The sequence below is a fragment of the Toxotes jaculatrix genome, chromosome 3 (assembly GCF_017976425.1).
Source record: "Toxotes jaculatrix isolate fToxJac2 chromosome 3, fToxJac2.pri, whole genome shotgun sequence".
In the NCBI taxonomy this organism is placed as follows: Eukaryota; Metazoa; Chordata; class Actinopteri; family Toxotidae; genus Toxotes; species Toxotes jaculatrix.
Window position 1 is genome coordinate 17,861,546 of NC_054396.1, and position 15,578 is coordinate 17,877,123.

Below are 15,578 nucleotides of genomic sequence, written 5' to 3' on the forward strand. Positions count from 1 at the left end.
AGTTGGAGATTGTTATAATATAAATATTGTTAAAACATGACTGTTTGTGTTAAATGTCTTTTCTTTTTTGGGGGGGCTCGGAGGGGGTGGCGCCCAGGGAGCAATTCAATGTAGAACCGCCACTGCTCGCAATCATGTTCCTAGGCAACCCTCGTTATGAGGAATGATATAGTCAGTTTGTCGAAATATCGACTAGTCGTGGTGTTTGGTTTAACTCTAATTTCTACGTCCATAGATTAAAAATAAATAAATAATAATAAATTAAAAAAAAAAAAACATAAATCTGTCGACGTTCACTTATATGGAGATGCGTACGTTACCAACTCAAATTAAAGCCGTCTTGTGAGTTGCCGAACTGATATTTAACGCAAACTAACGCTATAGATGTGACATTATTTTAAAGGTAATACGCCGATGTGTGTTATTGAAATGAGTATCCGATTTCTCTTAAATTTTAAACACGGCAAACTAATTATAAAGCAGGAAGATCTAGCCGGTCTACGCCATGCTTCCTGAATGAACACAGATCGAATGCTTGATTGAATGCTACGCTGAGCTGCGTCTCATCCAACATGGCTGGTCAGGAAGATCCAGTGCAAAGAGAGATTCACCAAGACTGGGCGAATCGAGAGTATATAGAAGTAATTACGAGCAGTATCAAAAAAATCGCCGACTTTCTTAACTCTTTCGGTAAGCTTTTAACAATCAGTTTTACGGATATGATCGCCTCAGATGTGGATGTTTTGTTTAAATGGCCAGATCGAGCTAGCTTACTTGAGCTAGCTGTCCTGTCGTTGCTAGCACTGGTGTTGATGTTTTTGATGGCCACTCCCAGTTAGCCATTAGCTTTATTGTTAGTTGCAGGCTCGTTATTGTTTCTTCGTAAAAGAACCATGACAGCTTGATGAAGCGTTACCGTTCATGTAGTTTTGCTGGTTACCCAATGTAAGCTGCCTAACAAATGTCATAACATTAAATCAAATCACTGATGGATATCAGTTTTGAGAGCGCTAGCGCCATTTCCATTGCTGCTGCTAACGCTAGTCTGCTCTGTTGTCAGGGATGTTATACCAACAGCTGCATAAGCACCGATACGTACTGGTGTTTTCTTAGACATGACGTTAATTATCAGCAATGGTGTTCATTGTTATTGACGGCATGGACAAGCTACCCCAGACTAAAATACCATAACTTGCTAAACTTATTACCATCAGATATGTCGTGTCGATCCCGTTTGGCTACTCTCAATGAGAAGCTGACAGCGTTGGAGAGGAGAATTGAATACATTGAGGCAAGGGTAAGTAAACTGTCTTGTTATTTAAGTAACAAGGCATCTTCTTTTTCTTCTTTTCATTATGATTATGATTATTCAAAGTGATATAACCATAGATATTGGCGTCTCATTACAGGTGACAAAAGGAGAGACCCTGACCTAAAACTCATAGTGGAAATTCATAGTATCCTAGAGCTACCTGCCCACTCTACCACCCTGAATTCTTGGAATAAGTGTGATGGATTCCACCCTGCTTTTTCGGGCCATGTGGACCATTTTTATATTAAATTGCTGAGTTTTGTGTTATTTTATCTCATGACGCATTTATAAAGAAGATGTGGGTTTGTCTTTGGCGTCAGTGATTCAGGCAAAATCATTGTTACAAAATAAAAATAAGATCCATAAGTATTGCTTTCAAAAATGTTGTGGAGCTAAGTTATGGATCTGGTATCAGCACAATTTGTTGGCCATTTGTGTTGAATACAGTATCATTACCACATCAGAGATATATGAAAGGGGAACATTCTTGTGTGCCATGTTGAACAAGTAATTGTGTAGTCATCTTTATCAAGGACCTGCTTGTACAGTGAACTGTTTGGTGATGTTTCAAGATTTAAATACTGTAATAAATGATGAACAATGACCTTGTTTCATGTTGTAACTTATCAGATTCAACTGACCAGGAATGTTAACAAACACAAAGAAATCTAGTCTAGTTCTCAATAGCTCTCAGTACACTCAAAGCGGAGAGGTTTACAAGATACAAATATAGACATACAGCTAAACAATGGTAAATGGTAAAAACACTAATGTACAGTATTGTATACAGGTAAGAGCTGGACACCAAACACTATATAGTGTAAAGTTCTCTGAATATGAATCTGATTAATGCTGAAAAGTTAAATATTGTATGAATAATTTTTTTTAGAGATGGATTTATGTGTACACTGTACACTGAGGACTAATAATAGTCTGCTCAGATTTTACATTATATTTATGTCATTCACAATATGTATCTTACACTGTAATACAGTATTTAGTACACTAAGAATTATATGCCAGATTTGAGGGGATGATATTTCTACTGAAGAATCTAAACAATCCTTCATGTGCATATTCTCCTCATCTTGCACAACGGACAAAATAAGAGGACACTATATTCAGTCATTGAGTGTTACAAAGAGACGAAGCTGGGATCTTTATATCTCATTTTATAGCGCTGCAAATTATTGGAAAGGCTGAATTGAGTGAAGCCTCCAGATCGATCACTAATGCACAAGACGTGCTAATTTACTTTTATGCTATAAAAATTGGGATAAAATAAAGGAAAAGACAAACAGCAGCGTGTTTAAAGATGTCAACTTAACAAATTATCTCACACCTTAAAAGCATTAAATGTCTGAAAAGGACTTGCATAAGCTGCAATTGCAGAAACTCAAATGCGAAATACCCAGTAAAATGGCGGAAATAGAGTATTTTACATTGGGGTTTATAATGAGAAATGCCCTCAGTTTGGGCTTTCAGGCAGCTTTTACGTTCAGGTAGTACGTGTCCTTTTTAAGCCCTGACTGGCATACAGTTGTAGAAGCATGTGACCCTACATAACCCCAGCTTTATTTTCTGTAATATGAACCGATATGCAACCGATTGTTTGGCAGAACAAAGAATCATGTAGGAGTGATTTGAGCCTGTGAGGCAAATTCGGGGCCAAAATAACGTAAAATTACCCATAATGCACCGGGTCGTACACCAATGCACCTTGGGACAAAGAAGGTTCTGTTGTAGAGTTGTGGAAAGTCCTTGAACGTGAGATGAATTTTCGTGCTTACAGTTCTTCAAATATCATTTTGAAAAACGAATAGTAAGCAGTAATACTGTTAACAGACAACACTGGTGAGTTACTGTACATCCAGATTTGAAAATGAAACACCTTATAGCTTCTTATTTAGGTCGTTCATTTCGGTATAAGTTAAGTCTACTTGCTAACGTTAGACCGAATCCATGTTGTGGCTAACAAGCATTTTGTTGTACTCATTGTAATGTTGATAATTCGACTGCAGGAGAACTGTTGTGTTTGAACGTGTTGATAACTAAAATCAGAACAGAGTGTTTGTAGGACTCGTAACTCATGGGATTTTTGCCTTCCAGAGGTCGTGCGAGTGCGGAGGCAGAGGGAAAAATGGGAGCTGATAAAAGGTGAGTAGCATCGTTGGGCGCTAGCGCCGTTTGCCATCGTAGGTGTGGCTAACAGTAATAGCAGTGTTAGTTTAGTCCAAGTTCAAAACCCGTCCTGTTCTTAGACGGAGAGATAATGTTGCAATCAAAATGCCTGTAACTTTAACCCTCAGTAATCAATTCAGGTCCAGATAACTTGTGTATTTCCTCCAGTTTGAAGTTGCATGTCAGGGATTTGTAATGGATCTAACCTTTGAGAAGAGAGTAAGCACTACCCAGATAAGGGTCCACTTTATTGTGCAGTGGAACACCTTCTCTTTGTCCACATCACTTAAATTGAGAAATTATGGCTGCCTATAAACGCTTTTTGAAACCTGGTCTTATCTGAGGGGATATTCTTTTTTATGGAAACATTTTGGAAGTTGTGACATATCATAAACATTGTTTTAGTGTGAGTAGAACTTGTACAGATGTAAATATTCATAAAAGCTCCTTTGATCTGCATAAGCACTGCAAAAATAGAGACATTTTAGTCCTACAAGAGGGGGAAGATATCAGGTTTTTTTGTTAGTCAAGTAAATGTTTTTCTGGTACACCAGTATTTGTGTGAGTCATATTCTAAGAAATATAATGGTTTGCTTCTCTTTTCAATGTCCACCTAAATAGGATTAGTCGGACAGAGCGCAGCGGTAGATATGGCTCTGACCAGCCCCGTGATGAATCAGAATGGCGCGACAGAAGAGAGCGGGATCAAGAGCGTGATCACAACATGCGCCGCTGGGGGGAAGAAAGACGCAGTGATCGTTATGAAGGAGGAGATCGCAGAGGATTGAGGGACAGTCCAGAGGTAGTTGTTTTAATATTCAGTGACTTTTAATAGTATCAGTATATGTTATTTTAGTGAAATTACTTTATTTGATGACAGTAATGCTGAACCGATAAATTGATTTATTTGTTTATAGCAAAGAGAAAGAAAACGACGCAACAGTGATAGATCAGAAGATGGGTATCACTCTGATGGCGACTACCCAGAGCAGGATTACAGAAGGGAACCTGGAGACGAGAAGAAGAGCAAGACCATCATGCTCTGGGGTCTGTCTCCTCATGTCACTGAGGATGATGTAAGTCCTTAGTCTTCTTCTGCCTATATGCAACCATTTTTGTGCGTAGTTTGATATGTGTGCTCCACATGATATGACTTTTTTAAAATGGGAAAGGTTTAGTATAATAATGTTAAAGTACCGTCTCAATGTTGTTATGTAGGTTCGTTTTGCCATAGACCAACTGGAGGGACCCCAGCCAGTGGATGTCAGGCTGATGAAAAAGAAAACAGGTGAGAACCAGATAGAAGACGGAGCCAAGCCTTCCCCCAGTCTGTGACCATAGGGCCAATCTGCTTCCGTTCAGACCCATTTTCCCATAGCAGCTAGGAGAGAATTGTTACTTGAAAGGGGGTTGAAATGTTGATTTAAGTCTTTCAGTTTCATCTCGATGAGGATCTTTTTAAGGTAAGTAGCAGCAACAGTAATAGTTTTGAGGAAGTCAATTGGCAGACACACCCTTTGTTGTTGAGTGTGTTTCAAACTGTGATATTCAACAGGATTTCTTGCTATGGTAAAACTCCTAAGGAGTGGCCCATTGTGTACCAAAAAGGGCCTGGGTCGTGAAGCAGTTTGTGGAAGAGCTTGAATAATATGCCCATGGACTCTAAACTAACACGCCTCCCGTCTATATTTGAATGCTGTCTCTAGGTATAAGCCGTGGTTTCGCCTTCGTGGACTTTTATCACTTGCAAGATGCTACCCGATGGATGGAGACCAATCAGGTTGCTTCACAATCGCCAAGTCTAGTTTTAATCTTGGGGATCTGGAAAAAAAATAACCCAAAAGGCAACCAAAGTGCTTTGAACAAGTAGTGTGGAAACTGTACTTTTTGGAAAAAAAAAAAAGAATGGTATATTACAGAGCAAAAAGGCTTTATTTGTAAATGAATAGAGATGATTATTTTCATGATCTATGTTTTGACACGTATTTTATGTAGTTTATTTTAAAGGCAGTAGCATCAAAGCTGCAGATTTGGCTGGTATTGTGAGGTCATCTCCTTAAGGAATCTGTATTTAAGTTAGCGAACACAATATTGTTACCTTGGTGATAGAGGCATTTTCAGTCATATTTCAGAGCTGAATTTAACTTCAGACCATTCTTTTCCCCTCAACAGATGGGGATTTTTTTATTTTATTTTATTTTATTTTTTATTTTATTTGTTTATTTTTCAAAGAAAGTCATTCTTTTCTATAACATTTTTTGTGGGAAGCCAGTATGTTTTTAAAGCAGTCAAAAATGTCTGTTAGGGTCACATTGTACACTCTGCTCCGGCTCAGTCTGGACACGCGGGTCCCAAACACCTAAAGAACCCTCTATACATCATGCACACATAAACATCAAGTACCTGTCTTTAACACAAAGGCTATCTGTTGGGGGTCCCTCCTCCCCTTCTCTCCCTTCCAACACTGCTTGCTCTGTTGATGAGATTAATGTTCGCCATGAACACTTGAGTGATTTTTGTCCTCCTCTTTCAGAAACGTCTGACCATCCAAGGCAAAAGCGTGGACATGCACTACAGTCACCCCAGAAACAAGTATGAAGACTGGCTCTGCAACACTGTAAGTTAATGATCTGTCTTGGTTTAATGGTCACATTATCCAAACGATGCTACTGCAGAACACTGCGCGCGCACACACACACATACACAAACGTTAGGCATTTAAGTTACAATTGTTGCAGTTCTGTTAGCTTATGTTTTTGGTACACCTACATTTGGATAAGCGGTAGCGGTTAGGTTGTGTCTCAGGTAAGTATGGTATGCTGCACCAATATAGACTGCCTGTTCTCTGAGGCAGCACTGTTAAGGGCTTTAGTAGGTGTATAATAAAAATGATGTGAACGGTTACTTGCAGTGTGGCCTGTACAATTTCCGGAGGAGGCTGAAGTGCTTCAGGTGTGGAGCAGCCAAAGCTGGTAAGTAGTTAAATCAACAAGAGGCCACTGACAGCAGATATCCGGACAGCGTGAGGCAGCAGTGCTGGGGTGCAACGCAAAATTTGTGTTTTTGGAATTAAAGAGGCCTAGTAAACCAGATGATATAGATTCTTAAGTGTTGTCAGGTGTAGGCAAAGTGCATAGATTTGGAAACAGCATGCATTTTTTCCTACCCATCTGACAATAACACAAAATGGGGACAAAACACCATACATAATGGAGTTAATGGGATAGTCTACCTGATATTGTAAACACCGGCTCATTTTTAGCACAGGTGTTTGACACTTGTCACTTACCTCATTTCCAGTTCTTTGATTGCACTCTCTGAAGGTTATGTTAATGCACCTCTTACTTCTCTGTCATTCTCTCAACAGAAAGTGAAACCAACAGTAACACTGGAGCCTCTGAAACTCAACCCAGTGGAGATTTCTATGGCGACAGTAAGGACTTTTATTAAAGATATTAAAGATGTAATGTCCCACTTTGGAATGAAACATTTAATCCTTATCCATGGTAGATTGTTCTTACGCATAGACTTTTGTTCTGTCCAGCAATCATCCTGCGAAATATTGCTCCCCTGACCACCGTGGAAGCCATCATGGCAGCCCTGGCACCATATGCTAATCTTTCATCCAACAACATTCGCCTCATCAAAGACAAGCAGACAGGCCAGAACAGAGGCTTTGCCTTTGTACAGCTGTCCTCTCCTCTGGTAAAGCTTTCTTTAATATCTTCAAGTGAACACTGTCACAATGTACTGCTAAGGAAAGTCATAATTTACATCTGTAACAACCAACATTTCTTTTTTTTCTACTAATATTTTTATTTTCTCCTGGATGAACTTGCCACCTTACTGATGTCTGCATTTTACTAAAATTTTTAATATAACTCCTTTTCACAGGAAGCCTCTCAGCTGCTAACCATATTGCAGGGACTGCAGCCTCCTCTAAAACTGGATGGGAAAACCATTGGGGTGGATTATGCTAAGAGCGCTAGAAAGTGAGTATAACAGTAGTGTATTGTGTGCTTCAGTTTTTTGATAGATGAAAAGATTGATTTGTAGTCTTTAACTGTTAACTTTGTTGGCAAGTCATGTATTTTCCCTCATATTGCATATTTTAATCTACAATAAGGAGAGGGGACATTCAACCACATTCGACATTCGTCTTAAAGATGCGATTAAACTTGTTTGCAATCTTTGACATTTCCTTGTTTTAGGGACCTTTTACTACCAGACGGAAATCGTGTCAGTGCCTTCTCTGTGGCCAGCACAGCCATTGCGGCAGCCCAGTGGTCATCAAGTCAGGTAGGCCCATGTACTTTCAACATCATGTTATTTGTCATGTCCTGATACCACTGTCACAGAATCATAATTGCATGCTTTACCTTTTCAACCACAACAGAGCTCAGAGGGAATGTCAGAGTACAGCTACCTACAGGAAGGCTATACTCCAATGTCACAGGTTAGTAGAAGAGAAGAAACATGGTAAAAACAGTAGATCATTTCTTATATACTGATTGTATCTTTTAATCGGTTTACTTTAAAGGTGCATTTATTGAAATATGACCGTTCTATTACTGATGACAATATTTAAGAGATAACCTATATTTCATAATAGTGTTTTTAAAAAAAATCAAGCCACAATGGCATCTCTTATCTGCATCTCTGCTGGGTACAAACTCAAGTGAGGTAGTTTCACACCTCTAAAGCTCAAAAATGTATCTTTGTATTTCAATGAATTACTTTTTTCAATAGGACTACCAGACGTTCTTCCAGCAAGGAGCAGGAGCCAGCACCTCACAGGGAAATGGAATTCTAGGAGGTACGAGATGATCTCACTCCTTACAGATTGTTGGCACAGTTACTAAGCATTTATTGCACAACATTGGTATTGGAAAATAAGAAAATATTACAGTTAGTATTTAGTAAAAATGTAGTCCTTTCAGTGTTTTGTTTAATGTGATGACGCGCATCTGAGATTACAGGATATTCTAACAATTGTTGACACGAAGCCTGTAGAAACAACAAGCACAGTAATAGTATAATAGATAAACCCTGTTTTTAGAAGCAGCAAGCACAGACAGATCTCTGTGAGATTCTGAACAATGTAATTATTTGACTCTGTTTACACACTGATGTTTAGCATTGGAAAATTGTTCACAGAGCTCTGCTTTTCCAATTTTAGCTGCCCCCGGTGTAAAGATTGTTCCAACTGCAGCTGGAGTAGTAATCTCACAGAGTGCACAAGTCTACCAACCCCATATAATTGCTCAGCCTGCTGTTCAGGTACCGTACTCTGTAATTACACTGTAGTACCATTATTAACATGCATGGTGTAACGGTCTCAAAATAACAATTACATTAATTGCAGGCATTGCCTCTCGCTCAGCAACTGGAGCCAAAACCCCAGACAGGACATCTCTCCAGCGTTGAAACTGCGTCTGCGCCCGTCGCCCCTGTAGTTGCTGCCACTGTTACCGATGCCAGTACGGTAACAACCTCTGGACAGACAACTGATTCCAGCGCTGGTATGAGCACACAGGATCCCTAAAAACCATAATAACGATGATGAATGATGTGCAAAACTCCCCAGCTTCGCTGTCACATACATTATATTATAGTGTTTCCATTGATAGACCTTTTAAACAGCAAGACTTTAGTTTGAATTTGGTTCTATAGTTTGAGAGTGATATCATGTTAAACTAAAGTGTTATGTTGTATAATTGACAGCTGTTCCTGATACATCCACCTATCAGTATGATGAGTCCTCTGGCTACTATTATGATCCTCAAACTGGCCTCTACTATGACCCAAACACACATGTAAGTAGTGTACAGCCACGACATGGGTGTCAGTCTCTTGGTTTTTTGTCATGTTGGTGACAATTACAGGAGTTTATATTGTTTTGATTACTTACATTGTTGTTTATTTTCTTTCAGTATTACTACAACTCTCAGACCCAGCAGTATCTGTACTGGGACAGTGAGAAGCAGACATACGTACCTGCCGCAACTGACCCAAATGCTGGGCAGAATGATAACACAACAAGCGGCTCCGCAGCAACAGGTAGCAAAGAACCTAAAGAAGGCAAGGAGAAAAAGGAAAAGCCCAAAAGCAAGACCGCTCAGCAGGTATCATCATTAATTCCTTGTCAGCAAATATTGTTTTATTTGTACTGTTATGTAGGATTTTTTAAAAATATTTTTTTAGGCTTTAACTTCATGTTCAAGTCTGTTTGATTTTTTTTCCCTCAGATTGCTAAAGATATGGAACGGTGGGCTAAAAGTCTCAACAAGCAGAAAGAGAACTTTAAAAGTAGCTTTCAGCCTATTAGTCAAGAAGAGAGGAAGGAGGCAGCAGCGGCTGATGCTGGCTACACACTGTTTGAGAAGAAGGTAATCCAGTAGGATTTGACATCTGAAAAGGTTTTGAGATTGCATGTGTGGGCCTTAGACCTAAAGGTCCTAAATGGATGGATTTATTTGGTTTTTTTTATTTATTTATTTATTTTTCTTCCTTCTTCTCCCCCAAGCAGGTGGGAGGTCTAGACAGACTCATGTCAGAGATGCCAAGGGGCCCTGAGGAGGAGCCACCAACCAGCTCAGTGAACACTTCCAAGGTAAGTATTTTCTGCCTCCCTGGTTTTGGGGGGCTGAACCTTTTTCTTGCAGGGTTATAACAATTATTGTCAGTGCCATTTTAGCTTGATTAGCAATACATGTGCTCAGTTATATTCAGGAGTTGTCTATATTTACACCTGCCTTTGTTTATCCATGGTGTGGTTAGTGTGGCCTTGTGGCAGCCTACAGTGGAGACAGTGACCCTGAGGAGGGGGGGACAGAGCCTGATGTTGGTGACGGAGGCCAGGACAAACTGACAGACTGGAAAAAGTTGGCCTGCTTGCTGTGTAGGAGACAGTTTCCCAATAAAGAGAGTCTAATTCGACATCAGCAACTGTCTGATCTTCACAAGGTAACATCACATTTTCTTCAGACGTAAATAGGGAAACTCCAAAGTGTCAGTCAGAGGTATTCATCTTTTCACTGGTCCTTTCTAGAAAAACCTGGAGGTTCTCCGCAGATCCAAAATGAGCGAAGCAGAGCTGGAAGAGTTGGAAAGGAAAGAGACTGAGGTTCGGCTCAATATGTATCACCCTGCTCTTAGTGGCTGATATTGTTCCCCTTTCAAAGTGACTGCATTGTAACATTCAAAATGTTTTTATTCTTCTGGTGAATAGATGAAATACAGAGATAGAGCAGCTGAGAGGAGAGAAAAATACGGCATCCCTGAACCCCCAGCGCCCAAAAAGAAGAAATTTAGCCAACCAGCACCAGTCATGTAAGCAGCTTTGTTTTCCTTCAATAACTGATTTGTGTAACATGCTGTTTTCCAGTCCTTGCAGGGCTCAGGTTGTTCATATTACGTTTTTTCAGAGTTAAAATGTTTCTCTATTTTTTCCTGTGCAGTAACTATGAGCAGCCCACAAAGGACGGCCTTAACAGTGACAATATTGGCAACAAAATGCTGCAGGCCATGGGCTGGAAGGAGGGGAAAGGACTTGGTCGCAATCAGCAGGGCATCACTGCACCAATTGAGGTATTGACAGCAATTCATAGCACATTCACAACAATTACCTGGTGGTGTCTGTGTGTATCTAGTACCCATCAGTAACTGTATATATACCTCTTTCCTCCTCAGGCACAGTTGAGAACAAAAGGAGCTGGACTTGGCATTAAAGGATCCAACTACACCCTCTCTGCCTCGGACACGTATAAAGACGCAGTCCGCAAAGCCATGTTTGCTCGCTTCACTGAATTGGAATAAGTCATTAGTCTCAAGATCAAATGATTTATCATCATGACCTGCGAATGATTCGGTTCTGTTTGAGGCAAAGCTGCACTGTGTCTGCATTAACAAAGATAAAAGACTTTGAATGGAAGCAAAAGAGAGGTTCTCTTTTAATGATTTCCCTCCATATATGATCCCTGATGATTATGCCTCTTGCCAACCAGACCATAGAAATAAAATGTAACGGAGGCATATAAAGATAGTGAATTACATAATTTATAACTTGTACATATGCACAGTAAAGTTAATTGCCTAGTTTAGATATTTTGTTGAATTTTGGTTGTGGTAATGCCTTTTTGTCTCAGCATGTTTAAAAAGATTGTACAGTTTATACAAAATCTTTTGTTTGTACATAAAAGAAATGACAAGAGTTTTCTGGTGGTGATTTTTTTTTTTCTTTTACAAATTAAAAAAGAGCCTTTATTAGTGATCATAAACATTACTATATATCTGGACCAGAAAATGTAGAACCTCTGTGGTTACAATGCAATTATAATGTGGCTACGAAGACGAAGAAAACTAAGGAATTAAAAACCAAAAGAGGGGAAATGACAGGTTCTACCACTCAGTGTGAGTTATATCTGTAGATTAAAGTGCTTAATTTGTAGGTAAAACCAGTATTTCAAAATCCTATTTAAATCACTTGCAATGATGTTTATGCTGTGATAGATCGTCTTTATTTTTTATAGAAATATCACTCTGAATTAAACTACTGATATTACAGTGATGCCCCTGGGAATCTGGAGCTGCAGTTCCACCATTTTGAAAAACTAATCTTTGAAACAAGTCAGACGTGTAACAAAACTAACTGAATAGCTTGCAATGGACCACCAGGATAGATAATGGTATCAACCACATACTTTAAGCCTGCAGGCTTTTTCAGTTTGTGAACATTCCTTTCTTCTACAAATAGTCTCAATACTTGGGTTGTGTTACTTCAATAATGGATAAAGACGTTTTAATTCAAACACTAAAAGTATTTGTATCCAAGGAAAGGTTGCTTGCCTTATGTGTCCTCCTCTATCTTACTTGCATCATCCCTTATATATTCATATCTTTTAATAATGTCTTATGCACAACTATTAAGTGGCACTTTTAGGATGCTGTAGTGATATTGTTCTTCCACTAGAGGACCCAGAGTTAAAGCCATGGACTGACTGACATCCAAGGTGTGTCCTTCAGCAAGACACCAAATGTTTTTTGTACATACAATTTAGATCCGGCTGTTAGTGACCCATCTTATATTTGGTCTGGCCTGTTCCAAGCTCTCTCCTAAACCGTAACAACAGACAGTGTGAAAGAACCACAGAAGGCTTTAGGGACGTTGAAAATTCCATAAGTGTCTTACTGCATTGTTTTATATAATAATGATATACCACAGGGACACAGGGGTCGTCCATTAGTAGTTTTCAAGTCTATTCATTTATTTTAAAATATTACTTATTTATGTTTGAAACATCAATCATAAAATTTGAATGCTGTGTTTTAATTTTAAATGTAAATATTGAGAGCATATGATATTTTGACGGGTCTGTTTCCAAAAAAAATTGCAATATATCTGAATGTATTATTTATCTCTTGTCATTTTGTCATCTAGACAGTCCAGCACTCTGACCAGACCTGGTGTAAGCTAAATAAAGCATCATATTAATCACAGAACATGCAACACTTACGATGGCTGTTCCTTTTAGGCACTTTTCTTCAATTATATAAACAATCCCCTGGAGTCTTTCTGCTTATTTACACAAATGACTAGTGTAAGTATCTTATGCACTAATATGGATGTGTGCATGTGTGTGTGTGTGAATGTGAATAAATTCTTTGTGTTGTCAGAGTGGGAAGTTTCTGAAGCTCAGATAAAGCCCTGCACAGAGGAAGTACTTGAGCAGAAATGAGCTGGTCTCTTTAACCGGTGTTTCCTGTCTTTTACAATTCATATTTCCTTGTAAGTGATGTTTAACGCAACATATCTCAGTTTGCAGTTAGAACCAAAAACATTTACACCTGGGTGAGATAGTGGGCTTCTTCTGGTCATCAGCATACATTGCGTGTGTTTTCTGAGATTTGGCAAATAATTTCTTTGAACCCATCTGATTAAAAGCCACTCTTTAAAGTCAACATACAAGTTTTTAATTAATTTTTTAATGTTTGTGTTACTTTTGTGTATCTTTTGTTTGAAGGGATCATTGTCCTCTCAATTCATGGATACTGTATGTTTCTATTGTCAGACTACGAAGTATAGGGCACATGTGCCTGGGCCTGTAAATTATATAATAAATGACATTGTTCCTAAGAGGTGGTCAGTTTGCCTGTCTCTTATATAAACAGTGTGTTACACAATGAAACATAATAGGGTATATCCCTTGGGTTTGTTTCTTGGCCCTCATGGTACCCTGTCCTTTGATATTTCCACCTCTCAGGGAGAAATGTTCTGAACCTCACATCCACCTCTGTTACATAAATATATTGTAGCAATACATCTTAACCCCTGTGGTCTTAGATGGAATCTGCTGTTACAGTCCCACCCTGCTTTCTCAGAAACATCTCAAAAATCAAACATCCATCTGCAGCTCAAGAAAGATGAGCCATGTCCCTCTCTCTATGAATGGGGGCTTACGTAATCCTTTTAAATAAACTGTAAAACTAATAAAGAGCTTGGCAGTGAGCAAGTTCTGCTCATCACCTAAGCAGATTTTGGCTGAGGTGTGTATCGCATCAGGGTGCAGGCCTGTAGCAGGCAAGAGTTCAGGGCAAAAAGTTCATCAATTAATATTTTTATGGAAACGATGTAAGTCAAATATTAGGATTCCATCAGAAAGCACCAGGAAAGTCTGTTTTTCTTAAGTATACTAAACGTGAGGGCAGAGGAGAGTTTGGTCACATGTCCTTGTTTTGTTGTTTGAACATTATGCGTCTCTTCTGCATAGATTGTCTATACGCTGCCAAACACCACACCTAAAACCCAGCTGAGCAATAGCATAAGAAACAGTATAGGATAGCCCCAGTTTGTGGCTCTCAGGAATTGCTACTGAGTTTGAGTCACAGAACTAAACATCCATTTCTTTGAAAAATAAGTAGAAGGCAATCTTTGAAATGTGGGTTTGTGGAATGTACGTTTCATATCTTCAGCCCTCTTGTCTGAAAACACAGCAGGTACAGTCTGGGGTAATATTGTGTTATTTTGTTGCTATATCCCCATAAGAGTTTCATTGGTTCCTTTAATAACTCAGTCATGACAGCAGAGGGACACAGAGTCACATGGAGGTGACACTGCTCCCACTAATCTACACAGTCAATGGATCTGTTGTTTTTTGTTTTGTTAATGTTACTGATTTGATAGACATTTCCATCTACATACATGGCCTGCTCACCATTCCATTACATGTAGTTGAGCTAGTGTTACAAATGAGCACTAATTTTGCAACCCTTCTGGCATCAGAAGTGTTATCACATATTAACCATAAGCTCAGCAGTTTATTAATCAGTTAATATTTGTGTTATAGTTATTTTGCCTCCAGAGTTAAGTCATTAGTTTTGTTTCTGTCCATCATCCTGAAAGGCCAGAGGAATAGTGCCTCTGTCTATAAAAATCAAGGTCTGTTTTTGTTGTTAATTGCCACAACCACATGCAATGAGCCCTTTCTGAACTAATGAACTCCTGTAACCATTGAGTCCAAGTTTCCTCAAACTCCATTAAGCCAGCATGGTCTCTAGAGGCCGCTAGAGGGGCAGCTGATGCACTAATGAATTTAGACAATCGTCTGCTTAATGGCTTTTGGGTAAACGTTTACAGGGCACTTTAAGCTACAGTGGTAAAATTGTAAAACTTAATGCCTCTGTTCAGAACGTAGCACGTTCAGTATGACATCATGGGTTTAAACATCATACGGATGACTGATGTTCAAGTGTATTTATGTTTTACTAGTTTACTTTGTGTTGTGCCTCAGTGTTTTTTTTGTTTTGTTTTGTTTTTGTTTTTTTTGTTTTTTTTGTGGTTGATTGTATCATATTCGATGAGCTAAAGACACTTCCACACTGCTTTACTGACAATCTGTTCTATTCTCATGTCTACATGAGAACATTTACAGGTGATATTTCAGTTGTACAAGCCGTAAACTTGGTTAACTCATATCTGCACCATGGCATCATGAATCATCAGAACAAAGGTATACCGTTTTTCTTTAAAAGAAAATAATAAAAAAAAAAGAAAGCTAAACTAGTTTCAGCTTGCTGTGCTGTGCTC

General features: G+C 38.9%; 2 protein-coding genes across 3 annotated transcripts; both read left to right on the top strand.

Moving 5' to 3' along the window:
- Window positions 1–531: 531 nt before the first annotated feature.
- brk1 (BRICK1 subunit of SCAR/WAVE actin nucleating complex) lies at window positions 532–1,916 on the top strand. The gene is made up of 3 exons (XM_041034135.1): window positions 532–690; window positions 1,215–1,297; window positions 1,410–1,916. Exons 1-3 carry the CDS (start codon window positions 573–575, stop codon window positions 1,434–1,436), a joined length of 228 nt encoding a protein of 75 aa, XP_040890069.1. The 5' UTR covers window positions 532–572; the 3' UTR covers window positions 1,437–1,916.
- A 1,117-nt stretch (window positions 1,917–3,033) lies between these two features.
- rbm5 (RNA binding motif protein 5) lies at window positions 3,034–11,705 on the top strand. 2 transcript variants are annotated; one of them, XM_041033813.1, is made up of 25 exons: window positions 3,034–3,166; window positions 3,422–3,469; window positions 4,115–4,295; window positions 4,411–4,569; window positions 4,712–4,781; window positions 5,200–5,273; window positions 6,027–6,110; window positions 6,405–6,465; window positions 6,861–6,926; window positions 7,038–7,198; window positions 7,388–7,485; window positions 7,705–7,792; window positions 7,890–7,949; window positions 8,243–8,309; window positions 8,673–8,773; window positions 8,859–9,015; window positions 9,218–9,309; window positions 9,427–9,618; window positions 9,742–9,882; window positions 10,020–10,106; window positions 10,274–10,459; window positions 10,545–10,619; window positions 10,725–10,825; window positions 10,954–11,083; window positions 11,186–11,705. In XM_041033813.1, exons 2-25 carry the CDS (start codon window positions 3,453–3,455, stop codon window positions 11,309–11,311), a joined length of 2,574 nt encoding a protein of 857 aa, XP_040889747.1. In that variant the 5' UTR covers window positions 3,034–3,166; window positions 3,422–3,452; the 3' UTR covers window positions 11,312–11,705. The 2 variants fall into 2 exon arrangements, with proteins under 2 accessions (XP_040889747.1, XP_040889748.1); XM_041033814.1 differs by having other exon boundaries at window positions 10,023–10,106.
- Window positions 11,706–15,578: the final 3,873 nt, after the last annotated feature.

What these genes read in the sequence shown, in the direction of transcription:
- brk1 (XM_041034135.1), top strand. Translation starts at nt 573, where the DNA reads ATGGCTGGTCAGGAAGATCCAGTGCAAAGAGAGATTCACCAAGACTGG. An exon ending in CGACTTTCTTAACTCTTTCG is followed by an intron (nt 691 to 1,214) that starts GTAAGCTTTTAA and finishes TATTACCATCAG; the next exon opens with ATATGTCGTGTCGATCCCGT. An exon ending in TTGAATACATTGAGGCAAGG is followed by an intron (nt 1,298 to 1,409) that starts GTAAGTAAACTG and finishes GTCTCATTACAG; the next exon opens with GTGACAAAAGGAGAGACCCT.
- rbm5 (XM_041033813.1), top strand. An exon ending in GTGTGGAGCAGCCAAAGCTG is followed by an intron (nt 6,466 to 6,860) that starts GTAAGTAGTTAA and finishes TTCTCTCAACAG; the next exon opens with AAAGTGAAACCAACAGTAAC. An exon ending in ACTATGACCCAAACACACAT is followed by an intron (nt 9,310 to 9,426) that starts GTAAGTAGTGTA and finishes ATTTTCTTTCAG; the next exon opens with TATTACTACAACTCTCAGAC.